At 39.5% G+C, this 20,222-nt stretch overlaps 1 protein-coding gene across 5 annotated transcripts in view; it reads right to left on the bottom strand.

Moving 5' to 3' along the window:
• Positions 1 to 20,222, bottom strand: part of ELMO1 (engulfment and cell motility 1) — a 302,673-nt gene that overhangs the window by 22,049 nt on the left and 260,402 nt on the right. For all 5 annotated transcript variants that reach the window (XM_088054072.1, XM_014248665.2, XM_005519061.3 and 2 more), the window contains 2 exons: positions 6,993 to 7,156; positions 1,210 to 1,322 (listed from right to left, as the gene is read on the bottom strand). In XM_088054072.1, coding sequence (XP_087910198.1) covers positions 1,210 to 1,322; positions 6,993 to 7,156 — 277 coding nt within the window. The remainder of the gene's footprint in view (positions 1 to 1,209; positions 1,323 to 6,992; positions 7,157 to 20,222) is intronic.

Here is a 20,222-nt window from a genome sequence, read left to right as displayed (position 1 = left end):
AGTCTATCTTCCTCTTGGAGATCAGCCAAAAGAAGAATATTTGCTACAAATCCTGCTCCTTCCCTAGAATTTGAGTCATTTGGATTAAAGCTTTAAGAGGAATAAAATAAACAACCCTCACTACTGGTAGCCAGACAAACTACACATTACCTAGTTTCATTAGTGTGCTGATGAAGGAAACACATGAATCATGGCTGTACAGAAATTCACAGTGGAATATTGCCCATCTCTCTGTGCTGTGGGCTTCATAGGTGTTTGTATGCATGACGGAGAGGTTATAAATAACCTCAATGCATTAAGGAAAATTGCCTCGTTTCTAAGGAAGGAGACAGTGCAGGGATGCTTCTCCCTGTGAAGAACACACTTTCCCCCAATTAATCTGAAAGTCTCAAATATTGATCTTTGTCAGTTCTTGCTCTTAGTTTTGTAACTTTCTAATTTGTTCTGTATTTACAGAGGAAAACAAATAGTAGTCTGGATCCTCACAAAATGAGGAGTTTAAAGGGAAACTTTTGGATATGACTTTAATTAATCTGCTGAATTTAACTATGTCCCTATTATGCTATCTGGAGAAAGAAGCCAGCCTCTCCGAGGGGAAAAGAACCTAGGGAATTTTACTGTATAGAATGAGTAATGACTCATAGAATTGGGAAAGTAATCTTCTCATATCAATCAAGTATTCATATGAAGGTACATAAATTACTGATATAAGTGCTTTCAAAAAGCATATTTAAGCATCATAATACAATCATTGTATATGGGAATGTAAGACTAAACCAAAGGACAGGCAGTACTAGAGGGAGGGCTGCAGAATGAAATTTTTGCATACATAAAGGTGATCAAAGACTGAGACATTCAAATTCAAGTTTCATGTGTTATTCCTGCAAAGATATTGTTTTGAGATGAACAAAAAGCCTGAACATTCAGTCAGAAATCAAAATACTCATTTCAGAATGTGGGACTGCTGCTTGAGATTTTGTCAAAGGCTGAACTTGTTCCAGATCCTCTGTTTGATAAGGCTGAAACCAGTTTCAGGGAAACAGGAAATCCTGAAAATCTGTAGCTTGGAGATGCTTTCAGATGCCTCCTGGTAACGGCAGTCAAGACAGCACTACAACCAAGGATCCTGCCAGTGAAAACAGGATTCCTCAGCTCAACTTTTAGACCAAAGTGACAATATAAAGCCAGACTAGGAAGTGTGAGCTGTACCTTGTCGACGTCGACTGTTGAGTTTCCTAAAGCAGGTGCCCTCCACAAGTCGATTGAGACGTTGCTGCTTGATCAGTTCTAAGATCTCCGGCTGAATCTTCTCCTTTAGTTCCCTTGGGAAGAGAGAAAGTAGGCATTTGTCAAATTCAAAGACCATCCCCCTTCCTCTGAAACAGACTCTCACAAGATGTTTCTGCAAGGCGTTTGAAGAGGACATCAGTCACAGACATGCCCAGGCCAGAATCTAGTCTGCCCCAGAGAAAAAAACCCTTTTTTCTTTTAACAAAGAATGGGAGTCAGGATATCTTTGTTGTAGATATCTCCCTGCTACAACATCAGTGTATGACTCAGGCAAGTTGCTTGTTTTTGTATTACTTTACTCATTCTAAAAATAACACTTGCTGTAATGCATCAACAATATTTTCCCACAGCAAAATAGTGCTCTTTCATCATAGGAGCCCTGTGAAGCTTATTTGAAGGTCTGTCCCCTTTTGTAGCACATTCCTATGCCAGTGCACTTCTCTAGCACTATTATTTAGGGCAACACAAGAAGGCTAGAATATTTTGAAAAGGCAAGAAAAAACAGGGAGCAATGCCAGTGAGAAAAACTAATGACCAGCACTATATTCTTGTTCTTAATTTCATATAATTTGATTACTTTGTTATTATCAAAATTTTTGGAAGACTAACTCATGACTAGGGATCCCCAAGGATCCAACCTCACCTTTGCCCAGGAGTGCAGAGACCCACAATACATTTAGAAATAATTTTATATAGCCTTCAGAAAATCCATTTTCTCCATCTTACTTTGATAAGGGTTCAACATGTCAAGAACTAGGCAGAAAACATATGCACATAATATTTAAAGTTTAATTTCATACACCATCACATGGATTCACAGATGTCTGAATTCATCAGTTATATCCTCACTTGGATTCATTAAGAATACATAAAAGACAGGTTTAAACATCAACTCGACAGCAAGCCTAGTAAGATTTAAAAAAAAAAACCAAATGTGTAGAGGATTTATAAAATATGAAGTTTGTCAGAACCATAATTTTGCATTGCTGTGCAAATTGGGTAATACCAAAAATCATTCTGTCTGGCAATATGTTCCAGCAATCATCATCAAAAGGAAGCTAAGCTGTGTTATCCCACAGAGACAACAAAAAATTTTCTCTTCTTGAAAACTTAGGAAGCCCATTCTCTGCTGATTTCCACACTCATTTGGATCCTATACTTTTGATCTGCCAGACCCCCACTGAAATCACTGCAAATCCTCTGCTACAAAGATCAGGCCTTTAAAATAAAATGCCCTCTTTCCCCTAGGTGTCAATGAACTGATTGGATGCATAACCCACTGCATATTTACAAGCTGTGAAAATCTAGCTGGTCAAAAACCCAATGAGGCATTGTAACTATAGAAACAGGCCATCTTTTGGAAATGTGTGATTAGTCCTTTAGAACTTGAATTTTCAAGCACTGTTGTTTTCTCATTGGGATCTAAGATATAAATATGTTGAATGGTTAAATACTGTGATTAAAATAATTTTGTGCTTGAATAAATATCTTGCCTTTAGTGAGTTGATGAGCCTCCCTATTCCACAGGTAAAACCTGAGAACAGTGGCTGAGTATAACAGTGTTAAAACACAAGTGTGGATTACTCAGCAGTCCAGGCTGCTGACTAAATCTCCAGCTGGACTAATTTCAAGCATTCAAGAGCAATATAAACATCAGTTTGATATTTAGGTAGTTTAACTCAGAAGCTGGATGGTTTTCATTAAGTAGGTGTTAAAGATATCATAACATTATATTTGTAAGACATTAGCAAAAAACCCAAATATGAATGGGTCAGCCAGAACATTAACATTTGAATGTTTGCTCATTAAATTCTGTTTTCTGGCCTCTAATGTCCCACCCTCCCTTTACAAACCAGAGGAAAAGATGGATTTTTTAACCAATCCAAAATGAAAGAGGTAATCCTCTCTAAAATACTTCAGTGCCTAAGGCAGACTTCACATAGGAGAAGGGGAGGTAAGAAAGAAGGGACCTCTTTCCTCTTTGGTTATGTTCTGGAGGCCCACTGCACACATACATTTTTGCTCTGACAGTTGTGGAGCTCAGTGTGCTACTGCTTTCTGTTGGATGATCCTTGAACTTCATCATACAGAAGTTGTGGAGACAACTCATTATTGCATGGAGGAACAGTCTCTGGTAACTCTGGACTTAGTGAAAGCCTGTAAGATCAAGCCTTTGCCATGGTGACTTACTGCACTTACTGTCCTCAGCAGCTCATGCCAGCACATGGTTACTCTGACCTGAATGGTTCTCAGCCCTTTTTTTGACATCATGACTCCAGATATATTTTTGCAGGTGATCCTGCCACTGAGTGCTCTGCACCGTCAAGGTTTCTGTTGCGCCATTTTGAGGTGACAGAAATGGGTCAGAACGATCAAACCACACCATACAAACAAAAGATGCGTGTCTTTGAAACTGTATCTCCTTCTGAAGAAGAGATACAAAGCCATCTGAAAGCAATAGAGTTCTGTTTCTCACGATCAGTGTCTAAAGACAGGAGTGTTAGGGAAAAAATCTTTGTGTGGGAAATACGTCCTCCTGCCTAATTTCAAAATCCATCAGGAACAATGAGCTAAAGGAAGATCATAAATGCAAATACATTTTGCAAATATTTATTTATTGTCCCTCAGATGACATTTGCTTAACAGTTTTTGCTTTGTCTAGAGAGAGAAAATACTAAGTCTAAGGAGACAGTGACTTTAAAAACTGCCATTAGTTTCCTACCGTGTTTCTGTCCTATAAGAATGTAAGAAGTTAGTGCACTGGTAAGACAGAAGGGTTGAGGAAAACACACATTAATATATATGATTGCTAATTTTGTGATCTCGCTGGTCTTAACACTGGAGGCAATACTAACAACAATTACTTGTTTTTAAAATATCTGAAAATCATTAGAAATGATTTTCAAGTTTTCCACATGACACAAATTCATTTTCAGCACCAGTTAAAACCATCTCCAGCTTTTACCGTTGCAGCTTATAGTTAAGACTTTCTCAATAGTGATTTTCTTTCCAGGACAGCACATATTACAGACATTTAAATTATTACAAGACAATGGGAGAGTAATCTCAGAACTGGTTTCATGTGTTTTGTCCTTTTATCTTTCTGACATCTAGCTATGCTCCCTCTCCTGATCATGTATTCAGAGCAGGCAGTAGTGACTCTTTCTAACATTGCAGGGAAGTATGTAAGATAAAAAGCAGAAAAGCATCCAGACACCTTCCTCTCTTTCCCCATATGTTGCTGATTTTCACACAGGTGTTACTTAGTAATGGCTCCCTAGTTGCGATTAACTCTCCTTTAACCAGCAAGTCCCCAACTGGATGACAAATTTTATCTAGCATTAATCCACCTCTGTTGCCATTTAATTTGTCAAGGAGATCTCTGGTCCTCTGTAGGCCCACAGGATTCCTAGACAACCACTTCTACAGCCATTCAAAATGAAACTGGGATACTTTATCATTTCATTATGGAATGGCAATTTGGATGATCAATACCAATCCCAAGTCCCTGAATCTATTCTGAAGGAGTTTTTATTTTTCCTAATCAAAAGTAGGTATTGACAAAGCTTTACTTCATATAACACAATGATGCTCATATAATAGAAACAGCTAATCCTTGCAAAACTAGGTTGTTGTAGTTATGGCGATCTAAGGCATCACTTTGCAGTTTACATTCAAACACAACTTCACTGAAGCTTCTCTTATCCAGCAGCTTGAATGCTTAAAGCTACAGTGCTTCATGCAATGAATAGAAAAAGAAAGACTTCTATCCTGTACAAGGCAGGGAAAACCATTCCCTGATTGCCATATTCTCAAGCAGAATTAAACAAGGTCTGCTGATGTTACAGTCACCATTGTGCACAATCTCTTTTAGCATATCTGCAGGGCTTTAAAATATACAGCACAGCCACGATTGCTCTCTTCACTCACAGTCTCTTTCCCTACAATGGGGCCATGATTCTGTGCTTCTATCAACTGTGCCATCTATGCAATTTGAGAGAGTTCAGTACAGGGAATCAAATCAAAGCTCAAAATGAAAGGACTGTTTCTTTTCACAGTCAAGAACAAGTGATCATGGATGTAATCAAAATGCAAATGCATGGAGTTAAATCTCTGCAAATGCAGTTGTGATTGCTTAAACACCTTATCGATTTACTTAGCCTTTATAGCCTTTAGGCTTAGCCTTTGTCCTGAATTTGAAATGATTCTCTGGTAACATTTCAGTTGCTTTTAACTATTTGTGTTGGCTGTTTCACTTGTTCCATGATGGGGAAGGAGATTCTGCATTGTGGCAGCAGCTAGCCGGAGTAACACTGGAAATGAAGAGTTTGCACAGGGCATTGGCAAGTCTATCAATGCTAGATGATGGTGAAAGAGAATCTAAATAATTGACCTGTATCATTCTTAAACTGATAAATCATAGGGAAAGAAGGGAGATAAGCTTTGGTGACAAGCTTCGCAGTTGCAAGCAGCTCTGAACTGTTAAATGTTGTAGGGGATTTTCAGAGGCTTTCTGAGCAATGTAACCATACAAAACTAACTGGAACCATTTGTAGATTTTTAATTGATGCATTGCTATGGGTGACATCAGTTCTAATTGGGCATTAGGCCGTATTTTCTAACACACTGCAAACATTAAAGAAGCAGCCCCCCCACCTTTGATTATGGTAAAAATTCAGTTTGTAATTCTATTTTGCTTGTGTTACCACGGTTGCCCTGCTGTCCCTGGAGGAATGTGTCCCCAGAATTTGTACTTAAGGTATCTGTATCCTTTAGAAACCAATCAAAATTGATATCCTGCTTCTGAATCCTCGTATGCGCTGGTCCAAATCCATTTCTATACTTTTGCCTTGGAAAAGGAGATTTTTACAATATCACGAGCCATTCTACTTGCAGCCATCAGGATTTCGTGACATTTCAGCTGATGTTTCTGGAGTCCTCACCATTTCTCAGCTGATCTCAAAAGGCTCCTGCTATTCTCAGTACAACATTTGCACAGCACAAAGTCTGCATCTGTCCTGTGCCATCAGTTCAGCCACAAGCCCAGACTTGGTCCAGAGCCAAGTGTGGCCTCCATTCTTCGTATAACAGAACAAAGAGTATTCTGAGAAATGAGAAGGAGCTATGGAGGCAATATTAGCCTTCCAAACTTTGCAGTAAACAACAAGCAAAGGATTGGCTAGCTGCCAGAATGTTGCTGTTTACAAATAAGTAAATGAATGCCTGTCATTAACACCAATTTATAATGTTATATACAAGGACAACTCTTTTGGAAAGTCAGTGTGTATTGGCACCTCTTCTTCTGGGCTTCTTCTTGTCTTGCTCAGAGAGGCTTTGAACAGAAGACCAAGTTGTGGTGTTTGATTAGTTGGATATTTTTTTTTTGAAAGCCACTACCAGAACCAAAATCAGGATCATAATCATGCAGAGCTAGGAAATGTCAAGCACTGTTTCATATAAATAATCCATGTGAAATCCTGCTGGGATTTGCCAAATCTGTCTTCACTGAACTCACGGAAAAAGTTATGATTCCCAGCAGAAGAAAACATAATGTACTTTAAGCAGATGCCTCACTACTGCTTTTGAGCACAGCTCCCTGGACAGCTTTTCTCCCTGGGATTCCCCAGAAGAGCTCACAAATGTCATTCTCCCTTGTTAATCCTCCCATGAAAAAATGAGTGAGGAAAGAAGACAATACTTACAGAATTGGACGAGACTGGAAATCTTCTTGGTTCATTCTTTCAGACTGGCGTATTTTCAGTATTTCCGTGTAACTGAGATTCTGAAGTTTGCTCTTGAATTGATCCAGAGAGCTAGGCTTGGTAGTGAGTGCTCTCATTATCTGTTCTTTCACTACCTGCATTACCTGCAGTTAACAAGGAAAGAAAAAGAAGCTGTGTTAACACCCTCTGTATTTTTGTTTCAAGTCTTATTCTGGGTCACACTAAGGTTTCAAGGTATAGAAGATGATTAGTACTATGTGGTCTCTTAGACAACTTTTCAGCAACACAACCAGAAAATTGGCCAGCTCCTGACAGGGTGTCACAGCCTACACCAAAAGCTCATCTGCTCTGTGACAAAACTGGGGTTTTTATGAGGGTGGTGGGGAGCTGCTAACTGGCCCATTGCTTCCTTTTATACCTTACCCCCAGAGGCAATGGGCACACACTGTAACACAAGAAACACCTTTCAAACACCAGGAAACACTTTTTCACTGTGAGGGTGACCAAGAACTTGCACAGGCTGCCCAGGGAGGTGATGGATTCACTATCCTTGGAGACACTAAAAAACTGTTTGCACATGGTCCTAGGCAACTGGCTCTGTGTGGCTCTGCTTGAGGGAAGGCTGGCCAGATGACTTCCAGAGGTTGCTTTCAAACTCAGCCACTCTGAGATTCTGCGAGAGCCTTACACTGCAGGCACGTTGTGACCATAGAGAGTGAAGGAAAGGGAACTCACAAAAGATACCACTAGTCAGGGAAAGAGAGGGATCACTTTGCCAAGGATATTACAGGATTTCTTTTGAATAAATGCAGTAAACAATGCAAACCAAAAAATGAGAAGGATGTCTAGGTAACAGTCACCTATTCTGCATAATAATTATTTTTTTAGGACAAAACTGCTGAGACACAGTTAACTAAGGAGAATTGCTTGGATCTAGTTCAGATAAATACATATGAGAGATTACTCTGTCTCTTTCTCCATAATCCATTGCCTTCTTTGGTGATGGTGCAAGTCATATGCTTTGAAATATTTATCTGGTGATGTGCTTAAATTGTCTGAAAGAATAATTTATCATATTCAGAAAGGTCCATCTCACCCAAATGCCAAAGCTAAAAACCAATATGAAATGATAACAGCCCCCTGTTATCAAAATGGTAATGACAGAAATCAACAGTTACACAAAAAGAAGGCAAAGCTTTTTCTGTGCTGTTAATTTTCTTTTATTCTTTCATCCTCACCATGCATCTTAAAACAGAAACTCAGCCCCTCAGAGGTTCCCTATTAATTCCAAAACCTTCTCCTTTCATATAAATATTGCATTGTTTCACATGTGTTGCCTCAATCTTCACTGCCTCATTGCCTGCACTGTTTTCTATTTTTCCTTCTTGAGATGTGCTTTCTTTCTCAGATGTGATCTAAGCACTCATTTTAGCTGTGCCCAGCAGGTGAAACTATGAAACTAAAGAAATGAAGAATTACTTAGCTGGTGCACCAGTGAGAATTAGCTACTTCCCTATTGAAAGATGAACTCCTGACTGGCACCCGGCTGCTCAGAGGAGTTAACACCTCCTCACCTGCATTCACAGTGCACTCACTGGTCCACACCAGTCCAAGTAAGAAGGGTTCTGTCACACCTCAGAAATGACAAACATCATAAAACCCAAACAACCTGAATGTTGATGGATCATGCCCAACAAGGTGAGTGGCAAAATCCTACTGATTTCACTGGCTCTTGGTTTAACAACTAAAAGGGCTTATGTAATGAAGAACGTGTCCACAAAGGAAACACCTTCAAAGTAATTGCAGGAAAGAGTGAAACAAATAATTCTAGTGCCAAGCTGGATGTTTAAAAATTCTGTCTTCCTCTTTCTGCCTTCTTGACAATGACTATCTACTGCTTCTAATTAATTTTAAATATAAATAAAATACTGCAATCACTTATGAATGCATGTAATTTCAGAGTCATGAGTTTGTTTAAATATCAATACAGACTTGATTTTCTGTTGCTTACATATAGATTTAGTTTCCTAAAATCAGGGACTCACAATAGGGAAGCTATCTCTTATGCGCACCTTTTCTCATAAAACAAATGGACAAACAAATTAATAAATACTGTATTTTAGGGAATTGCATGCAAGAGGATCTTTCCAGTCTGATCTCTAAACCATCCACATGAAGCAGTGCTCATTGTTGGCTAAACTCTGCAAAGGAGGTTAAAATTCAGTAGATTTGGAGCTCTGTCACTTATGCTTAATTGCAACACCCTTCTCTGTAATTAATTTTTATGTTTAACATGCAAACAATGAGAATTTCTGTTTGCTGCTGTGTGGAAGGTCATTCACAGGGTATCATGAAAGAACCCCTTGGTTTGGAGACAGCCCTTGCTCCCAAGAGAGAAGGCAGGAAGTGAATGCCCCAGAGCCAGCAGGTCAGGGGATGATCACTTGCCTTGTAATGTTTATAGCCAACACTGTTTAACTAGCTGGCCAAAGTGTCAAAGCTGCTGATTGTACTGAGTCTCCTGAGCATTTGGGAATCCCTGCCAAGGACTTCTAATCTGTTCAATTTCCAATGCTCAGTTGCCAGCCTTTGATTACTGCTCTCTGAGAGACAGCATCAACCTTTCCTCCTCATGTGTCTGACCTTACAATGAAATTAAGGTATTCTCCACTCAATGTGATTGTACATAGACACTGTAGACAGTTGTTTTAATTACATTATGCTTTGCTACTCTTACTGAAAAATGAGTGTTTCAGAGGACGCATTTGCTTTGAATTGTGTGCTTTTTATCTGATGACCTCTTGTATGGGTAAGAGAATCCTTAGTTCTGTGTTGCAACTAAGACAGATAAATTCACTGAAGATATGAAGAGAAAGACAGTAGGAAGAAACCAACAATTTTTATTTTTTTTTATTAAACAGATAGGACCTTATTTCCCAGATTTTGTATCCGTTTAACATAACTAGTATCCTTCCATTGCATACTTTTCATTAAGTTGTTTTAGTCTAGTTTGTTGTGTGTTTTGCTTATTTGACCTCATCTTCATCATATCATATTCTGACTACTTTGGCTTTCCAACATTTACCCCCTCTCCTCTCTCTCTCTTGCCATGTCAACTTCTGCCTGTGCAAATAAAGTTTATCCTTTCTGGATGGAGCAGAGGTCTGAACTTGGGCTCTAGAACAAGGGGTCAAAATAAAAAGAGCAAGAATTGTGAACACCAAAAGGAGTGGTTTATTAAGGCCATACTCCACAGCAAGCTCCTCACTGACCTTATTTCAGCAGATTGCTTGCAGTTACAGAAAGCACAAACCTCTCTATTCTACTCACCCCAAACTGATGCAAAGCTTGCTCTTGGTACTGACTAGAGAAGCCAGGCGATCCTCTCAGACACCTACCATTAACTTGCAGGATTCTGGAAATTTAAGTCTGAGCCTTCCACTCACCAGATACATTCCTTCTACAAACTCACATCATCAATCTTTTCAGAAACCTTCCCCAGAACAGCCTGAAGGCCCAGATGTTCACAACAACACACCTGGAGTGTTACCCAAGGGGTAGTGGCTTTGCACTGAAAAAAGGTAGGCTTATATTAGGTATGAGGAAGAAATTCTCACTGTGAGAGTAAGGGGCTGCCCAGAGAAGTTGTGGATGCCCCACCCGTGGAAGTGCTCAAGGCCAGGCTATATGACCTGGTTTAGTGGAAAGTGTCTCTGTCCATGGTGATAGGGCTTGAACTAGATGATCTTTAAGGCCCCAAATCATGCTATGATTCTCTGATCTGTGGAGCACTGGACAGGAGATGAACCCTTCTCATAATTTCCCCACAATATCAGTGTTTCATTTGGATAAGCATGCCCTTTGATTTGCAATGACAGCAGCAAGAACACATCTGGATGCCACCAGAGAAGCCTCTAAGCTGTACCTCTAGTATTTTGTGGCACTGATTGATGCTTGGATGGGTGACTCGGGGTTGGATGTGTCAGCATGTAATGCTGACCTACTGCTATTAAATCCTGACATTTCACCTTCTTTCTGCACAGACAAGACTTAGATATAAATAACCCCCATTACAATGATGTGCTTTGTTCAATGCTTTCCTGATTTGGCTCAACATTATCAAGTAGTGCAAGGTGCGATTCCCCTACCTCACTGCAGCACATGATAAAAGAGCAGCCACTGAACTGCCCTTCATCTGGAGACTCCTCTCTACAACCAGACTTAAAGAACCTTAAAGATGTGGGAAGTTTTAGGCCCTCATTCACTAGCTTTTTCACGTGACCATTTAAAAATCATCCAGCCAACAAACAGAGAACTGGAGGAAAGACATCTCTTTGCAAATTGGTTGTAAAAAAATCATACCAGGCTTCCTTCCTATCTAAATGTTCCTGAAAAAAAGTAGCTTGGTTAATACAAATTCAAGAATGCAGGTAGAAACATCATTTCATGTTTATTTGGTGAAATAGCTGAATCACTCTTGATGAACAGTGCTTACTGACAAAGGAGGCTGTAAAGAAAATTTAATTCTGAAGGGAAAGGAAGGTACTTCAGTTTACCATTATCCTGTCAACTCCTTTAATGAAAACTTTACATGTTTAATGTGTGCACGAGGTAATTTGAGACATTTTTTAGACTGTTCCAAAGGACAAATTGTTGTAACTAGATCAATGGTTATGTTTTCAGTGTACTCAGAAGAGTCATCCTGAGAGGCTTCAAGGTCCTTGGAAGATAATTTAATGGTGATTCCCCCCCACCCCCACCCCAATCTCCACATATTGCAGTCTGTGAATTCACTACACTACTCTCTCAGTCATAGCCTGTACCAAACATTCACTCCACATTACTTTAGAATATTAATCTAAACATGCCCTCCTACACAAGCAAATTTAAACTCAGTGCCGGCACAATCTAACCATTGACAAGAGACTCCAAAATTCCAGACCATTACTTCTATTAAAGTCTGTGTATTCTTGAATTACAAAAAAAACCCAGTTTTCAATCTTCTTAGCTATTCCAGAACACAAGGACAGTTACTGTAGCCAGCAATAAAGAGGCAACTCTAAGCCGTCTGGATGTACGTAGCTACAGGAATAATTAAGTTGATTCACTTTCAGGAAGCAGGATTAGAAAGCAACTGTCAGAGGATTTAGCAGATATAAGCTCTGATACATTTTATCTCTTCATTTTTCTGCAGAATTTAAAACCCTTTGCAAAAAAGTTTGTGCTGCTGCGGTTTTGGCTCGCTTTTCTTCTTTTCTTTCCTTCTTTCTTTCCTTCTTTTTGCTTGTGATTGTAATTTTCTAGTATGAACCAAGATATTTTTCAGTCTGCAGAAAAGAGTTGTGAAACAATGCAATGGTTTTTATCAAGCTGAACAGTCTGTTTCCATGCAGGATCAGTATCAGTGTCCAGTTCAGCAGTGACTATCATTTTTGCAGAACAAATGAGCACACCTAGCAGATGTGACGATGGTGCTGAGAGATAGGAGATGTGACAGCAGTTCCCCACACAAGGTGTTTAACAGGTCTATAGCAGGAATCAGAAAACCTGATGCTGTAGCAATACATCCAAGTGAAATCTTGTTCAGAGCCTCAGGACCCAAATAATTGCCTGCCCTCTGGTGAGGGAAAGAGGGAAGAGAACTTGAAGAGCCTGACCTTGCACTGGATTCCAAGATACAGAAGGTCAAGTAGCAAAGACAGAAAAGGCTGAAGATCGAGTGTTTATAACTGTTTTACATTTCAGAGAACTTGATTTTTCTGATTTCTATTTTCCCTTGACTAATAAATCCCAGGTGTGGGAAAACTGAAAGACTGAAACCACACAGTTCCTGGGAACTGATGGGCTGAGACTACTCTTAGTCCAAGACTAAGGAAGACGAGATAGAGGATTCTGTACATTCTTGTAAGGAAGATGAGATAAATTTAAGAGCATCAGGGGCATGAGCACAAGATTAGTGAGCACTGTAAAACAGTGTGAAAAGAAGGCTGAGAAAAAAACAAGGAAGGGGTCTGAGGAGTGCCTCCATCTGAAGAAACTGATGTAAAAAAGTTCAGTCCTCTGCAAGAGATTCCCAGCCTACCATTGCATGCAATAAGTTGCATGATGTTTGTATTTACCTTGTAAATCATGTTCAGAGGAAATAAACTACTTATTGCTGAACTCCATCATATTACATCCCTGGACTACTTCACCTCTACAGGAAGGGTCTGTGGCCACAGCTTGACTTGGCACTTCCCAAAAGCTCTCAGAGTTCTGTTAGCTGCACTGATTGTTTTTCCCTTGGATACACAAATACTGATGAAGAACCACTGGATACCCATGGAGGCCTCCAGTTCTCTTTTAACATTACTATTCATTTTCTCAGTTAAACCCAGTAAGAGTGGCAGAGGCTTTGGCTGGGAGCAAAAACCATCTCAAACTTAATTGAGAAAAAAGACAAAGAGCTGTCACGAAATTCCATGGAAGGGTAATATGGTTAAAGGAATGGGCAAGAAGATGATTTTACAAAGAATGGGAACAGACTGGAGTACACAAAAGAAAATGAAAGCAAGCTAGGAAGCAAGCTAGGAAGGGTGTTATAAATATGGAAAAGTGACCAGAGCAGGAACAATGGTTCCAGTGGGGAGTATCAGCGTGAGGAAGAAGGCATCTGGAGGATGGCTTGCAACAAAATAAATAAAATTGGGGAGAAGTCTGAAGAAGAAATGAAGAGGCTATGATAGATGTATTTCAACAGAAATGAAGGCTAAAGGAAAAGAAGAAACAAGATTTTGTTAGAAGTTCAGTTAAATGGAAATAGGAAAACAGAGGGTAAAATACAGGGGAAATTATATATTTCTAAAATTATGGCTCAGGAAGCAGCAGACTAAAAGGAAATCTTCCTTAAGGACTGGCCTGAGGAAGTCGAGGATAAAATTAATAGTAACAGAAAGGGAAGTGAACAGCAGTCCTTTACAAACTTGAAATGAGAGTGGGTTTAGAATCATCATCAAAATACATGTAAACACTCTCCATAATTTCCACATTTTGATAAAAGACAATGTGGAAGAAGTTCCTGTCTTCTTTTGGTGCTAAAATCAGATGCCACCCACAAATGTAAGGGTTCCATTCAAAACAATGCTAATCTAAACACACAGGTCAAATACCATTTGCTTGGGTAATACTGGGCTGAAACATGAATGTCTGATAGACAGGAAACTTCTTGCTCACATTAAATATTTGCAAAAAACTGTTTGCTTCAGAAATAAGTAATAAAAATATTTTCCTGTTTGTGCTTTGTGCCTTGAGGTAGACAAAGCAAGAAGTAAGTGCTGTGTGACAGTGTTTCCACCCCAGTAAAATGATATGCAAAGTTAATAAGACAGGTTTTGTAAACTTTCTTGTTAGCTAATTGAAGTCTCAGGTCAGACAATATTACATTATTTCCCCCAATGTCTGACAACCTCCTTTGGCAAAATAAAACATGCACAAAATCATTTTTGGGTGGCATTTAATCCAGGGCTTTTTTCACAGACAAAATGTACTGATCTTCTCAAACAAAATGTTAAGTGAGGGGAGGGGGGAAATGAGGAAATATTTGTATCCTTAGTCATATACTAATGTAATAATTAACATGTCAAATAATATGCTTGTAAATTCTAATGAAAAACAATATGAGAGTTACCCATGATTAGGAACATACATTTGGGTGCTGCTTCCCCTAATTACATTAAATGGCATATACTAAATGAAAATTAATTTAATATATTGACAAACTGCTGGTTCTACAGGAGGAAAACAAGGACAGGATTCTAACAAATAGCTTTTTTCCCCTGGAAAAACATAAAAATCAAAGAACTCAAGTCCTAGATATAAATGATGAATTAAAAAAAGGGGTAGCGAAACAGAAAATGTGGCAGAGCAAATTTTTTTAAAAAGTTCAACAGCAGGGTTTGGAATCATTGCTCAGTACATCTGATAAATGGATACAACTGTAAAAACAACATTACAACTTCATATCTTCCCATCTTCTTTAGCTGAGACGAAAAACAAACAAAGGGATGGCAAGCTGCATTGCTGGAAAGATCTCCAGGCTCCTTCACCAGCTGAAACCACTGCATTGAGGTCCCTCCTGTCCGAGTTACAAATGGCCATGTGGGATTGCACAGGGTTCAAGCCTGTCACTGTCCCTGACTGTGCTGTCCCTCTCCTTGTGTCCTGTCAGCTACGTGGACCCTCCAGCCTAATTTCTAAATGAAAGGGGAGCCAGTGCACCAGGTTTGTGTCTTTTTAATTCCAAGAGAAATGGAGTTCCTTAGTCATCTAAGTCACCAACAAATACATCAGCTAGCCCAAAGCACCAGGCAATATGGGTATGGCTTCTCTACCTTTCAACATCACACCTCTCCTCCTTGCTAACCTTCTCCCAAGCCTGAAAGACCTGGAAAATCCATCCAGTGTACCCATGACTTCCACTTGCTCTCAGTAGCAAATTCAGTCAAATTTCCCCATGAACATTTTCCACAGAGAAGGAGATTTGCCTGTGAAAAATGGTCAATGACTAAACATTCTATATGAAAAAGCTCTCCAATTTTGCCAAGCTTTGCTAATACTTATGTAGTACTTGTGTACTTCAGCAAGTCCAAAAGTTGGCTCACCACTCAAACAGTAAAATTTCTTATTTAGTTAAAAGTATCCCATCACATTTATTCTGTTACTTATATGAACAAAGGAAAAGAAAATATAAACAGAAGCTGGAAGTTTCAGCTTTTGTTTTCTGGACATGTCAAAAGTGACTTTCACCATTTCATTGCTACCTTTTTATTTTCTTTATTGTTTGTTTTGTTTTGGGCATTGCATTTTATTAGAAAAGTGAAACTTCCAAAATTTCTACCTAACAAAACCATAAAATGTGGTTTGGATTCAGCTCTTTGAATTAGAAAGCTAAATTACATATTATGTATGTTCATGTTGGACTATTTCATTCAGTCGCATTATTTGCATGCCCTTACAATCAAGGTAATTGATCAGGCTGAGCATCTAGGAATTATGAAAAAGTCAGTTGTTCAGATGAGCCATGCCTCTGAATGAGCCTACATGTTATTTGACATCATCATTTATAACAAAAGTAAGCTGTAATAACTTTTAGGTAAAGCCTTGTTTCCTATTCATGTCCCTGAAGAAAAGTGAGCTGACAAATATGTCTACAGAACACTAATTTTTTAACAAATCTCATATTATTAATTCTTTCAAGTGATAACTGCATTGTTATCAGAGATTCCAGTCTGTGCCACAATAATAAAAATAGCTGCATGATTCACAGAAATACACAAAGCAATGAAGAGGTTAAACCCATTGCAACTTGTGAGATGCTAGCCATAGATATTATTCTGTAAATCTGCAGCTCACAAATTACTGACTTGACAGATCATAATAAGTGCTGTCAAGACTATTACAAACCAAGATCTGCTTGGAACTGCCAAACATACACAAAATGTGTATGTCCAAGAGAAAGAAAAAAAGTGTTTTCATTGCCATTTTAAAATGTTCTGAAATAACCGAATAATACCTTCATTAAATAATGAATTTTTGTGGTCTAGTCCAATGAGATTTCTGCCTCAGGTAGTTATATCATTACTGTGCTGGTCATATGAATAAGAACAACACATATTATTTTTCTTCCTGAGCTGTGACACATAACCAAAAATATAAGGAATTCAACCAGCCTATTCTTAGAAGAAAATGCACAGATGACTTGTTTTGCCATACCTCATTTTAAGACCTGCAGTGGAATGGTTTATGGCTTCAGAAACCTGTATTTTTCATTGCTGCAAAGGAACAATCTTTTCTCCCCACAGATCAATGGGAAGCTTTTTTGGGATCTACGTGCAGTACTGGAAAATAAACTACTCCCCAGGACAGAGAGCAGTGATTTATATGACACCTAAAAGTAACACCAACAATTCAAAAGCATTCAGTCACCTCACTGTGATTACAAAACCAATCTGCTAGCCAGGCAAGTTGGAAATGGAACAAACTACTTAGGTTACCCAGTGCTTCGGGAATATGATAGACTTCCACAAGAGCAGGGAAAGGCACTCACAGTTATTTGAAATCTTAACTAAAGATATATTAGTAACCATCAAGACTAGTCCCACTGCTCCATCCCCTTCACTACATGCATAGGAAGCATCTGAAAAAATCACACTTTTTCCCCCTCCAGTGAATACTATGTCAATACCACATTCTCAGTTTACTTTTTTTCCCTTTCTTCCTTTCACTTATATTAAATCAGAGCCAAAGGATTTTTTTTTTTTTCTCACAAAAGGATTAAAACAGGATTGGCTTCAAGTCTACTTTCCACTATTGATTTGAAACTACCAAGGACATACACAGAAACACATCTCCAGAAACACATTGATCCTGCCTAGGAGGCTAAATAATGTCTTAAAATAGTGATATTTCTAGTAACCAACTAGTGAGTTATGGGTGGATAAAGGCTTACAGTCTTCCAGTAATGAAAGATCCTTTCTCTGATAACTTGAATGCTATCACTGCACTTTTTTCCACACTGTCACAAATCACTGCACTTCTTTCCATATTGTCATTAATCCACATTTCAAATCAGTCAGCAGACTCCTTCTTTCCTACATCTCTATAATTATTTACTTTATGTTTTTAGGCAGGAGATAAATTTATAATTAAATGCAAGATATTTGTTTTCCCTTGAAAGATTAGATTCAGATTCTGTGCACTCCAGACTGCAGCAGTCACAGAAGAACCCCCCAAAAAACCAAGGCATCACACTCATTCTGCAATTTCCCTACTGCCTCATACGTGACTACACAAAGGATTTACTTTGGTAAATTTGCTCAGGTCCAAAAAGAAGCCAAATGGGCGACGTCACGCTAGAGTGAACATGGTCCAGGGGCACAGACATGGTATGTCCAGACATTTGCTTCAAATTTTGGTGACAAGGAGTCCAGAACTGAGGTTACAGATTAACCAGAGGAGGCTAATCCCCCTACTGATTCTTTGGTTCTATGGACTAATTAGGGTGCAGAATGGCACGTGAGGCAATGGCAGCAAAAGTTTTTGTAAAACTTTGCTACTATTTTATCCTAGAGGAAGTCAGGGAGGAAGGGGGAGGAAACTCCTGTAAAGGAAAGATTGGTGGGAATGATGGAACCTGTGTTTCTGTGTATGAAGGGTTCAAAGAGACAATATGGTAGAGGCAAGGCACACCAGGTGGGAGAGGGCTGGTATGATTGGGGCTGTAAAGTCAGAGGAAGGAAATATTCAGGGAGGGAAAGGTGATGATGGCCTAACTTGGAAATACCTGTGTTAAACACATCTGGAATAAAATTCTGCCTGGTTTTTAGGATTAAGGATGCAAGCATGGATGAAGCTGACATCATCATAAAGCAGTTATGTTCTGCAAAACAAGATACACTCAATATTTAAACACCTGATTCTTTTGGAGACTCCCACACCCTCTGTCACATCAAAAATGCATCAAGTCCAAAGGCCGCTGAGAACAGTCAGCCATCTCTGGTATTTTCCCTAAACAGACTACCCTTATGGCTGGCTTTCCAATGAAAAATTTGGATTGGCCAGTATTTTCTGAGTAATGTAAGCCCAGCAGAAGGCAAATGACTGCACAGTGTCAGTCATGGCCACACAGCCAGTTCAGCAAGAGCAATATTTCTATATCAAACCACTCTGTGTTTTTATCTTCTCCTACTGCCTGCTACAGGCTAGGGTTTCCCTGACCTTCCTGGCTTTTTTCCTTCCTTTTTTTTCCTCTTTTTTGAGTTCAGATGCACTCCCAGGAGCATACTAAACGAACCCAAATATCACCGCACCAGCCACACGCAGAAACACGCAACCTCCCATTAGAGAGACGGGCTGGGGGAAGAAGGATGCTATTATAGTGGGAGAGAGGAAAATAGCAGCTGTGAGGCGGGCGGAATGCCCAGGGGCCCCATGGCAAGGGGCAGTGAGCGCAGGACGGCCGGTTTCCATGGAGGAGGGTGCCAGGGAGGCAGGAGAGACGGCTCGCAGGAGGCACCGCTGCTGGCCGCTGGCATGAGGAGGAGCAATGCCTCCTGTTATTTCACCTACCATCAATGCCCACGGCTTCGGGGGGCTCGGTTCAAATCTACTTACAGCTTCTGCTTCCTCGGTCTCGTCTCCTCTGGGGGAGGACCATGACTCAGAATACATCGTGCTGTGCCTGGTTCAGTGGGTTGCAGCCATTTAAAGGAACGCAAACTGCTAGGCCTGAGCTTCAAATAAATAAATAAAGAAATCTAGCAAAGCAACACAAGCCCAAAGCTGACTGAATGGTGGCTTTTGGCACGCTCCGTTCTGCTCCAAGACCCTGCAAATGTCTTTTGCACATCACTAATCTTTGCCAAACTAAACATCATCTTAGCGGAGCTAGTGTTGCAAAAACTCACAGGCCATTACCTACCAAGCCACAAAAGTGATGGCTGCTGGAGAGAAAGCCTATTGACAGCAGGGTTCTGCCAATTACCAGTATTTTTCATAGAGGTAAAAAATATGAATCTTCTGTGCTGATCCAGTACTGATCAGCATGGCTATATTCAAGGCCTGTATCAACATTTAGCTGGGGCATGCATTTTCTACACATTGGAATATTACTGAATTAAAGTGATAGAAAATCTGACTCCCCACGATGTTCCCTTGCACCATATAAACCATTTGTTCTTGTGAAAACAGCAGGCACCTGCCTCGTGTCAGGTTTGTTCCGCTGTAGAATGGGCAGAAAAGTATGTATTGTATTTAGTTCATGGTAAGACCACAAGATCCTTCCAAAATCTATAATGCACATCTGAGTTCATTAGACAGAAGAACTTCTGTATGTGCAAAGCCCTATTACAGCTTTGTTCTCATTTTGTCAGAATGAAATAGGGGGGAAAATGCTTCATCTGAGTGCTTCCTGGAAAGGCAGTAAACCATTCCAGTAGAAATCTCAGCTAAGTAGAGACAAAAGTTAAGCTAAAAAAAAAAAAAAAAAAAAGAAAAAAAAGTTAAGACAAAAGAACTCTGAAGTAAAAGAACAAAAGTTTTAAGAACAGCAAATGTCTCATTGCCATGTACATAAACCCGAGTCCTCAAAATTGCTATGTGACACAACCACCTCCACAACCAGCAGGATAGGTAAATATTTCCTAAGGAAAACAAAATTTCTTAACAAAGTTT

Source organism: Pseudopodoces humilis, chromosome 1, assembly GCF_049639895.1.
Source record: "Pseudopodoces humilis isolate 2021_Gansu_Grassland_sample_001 chromosome 1, ASM4963989v1, whole genome shotgun sequence".
Lineage (NCBI taxonomy): Eukaryota > Metazoa > Chordata > Aves > Passeriformes > Paridae > Pseudopodoces > Pseudopodoces humilis.
This window is presented reverse-complemented; position numbering and strand designations above follow the sequence as displayed.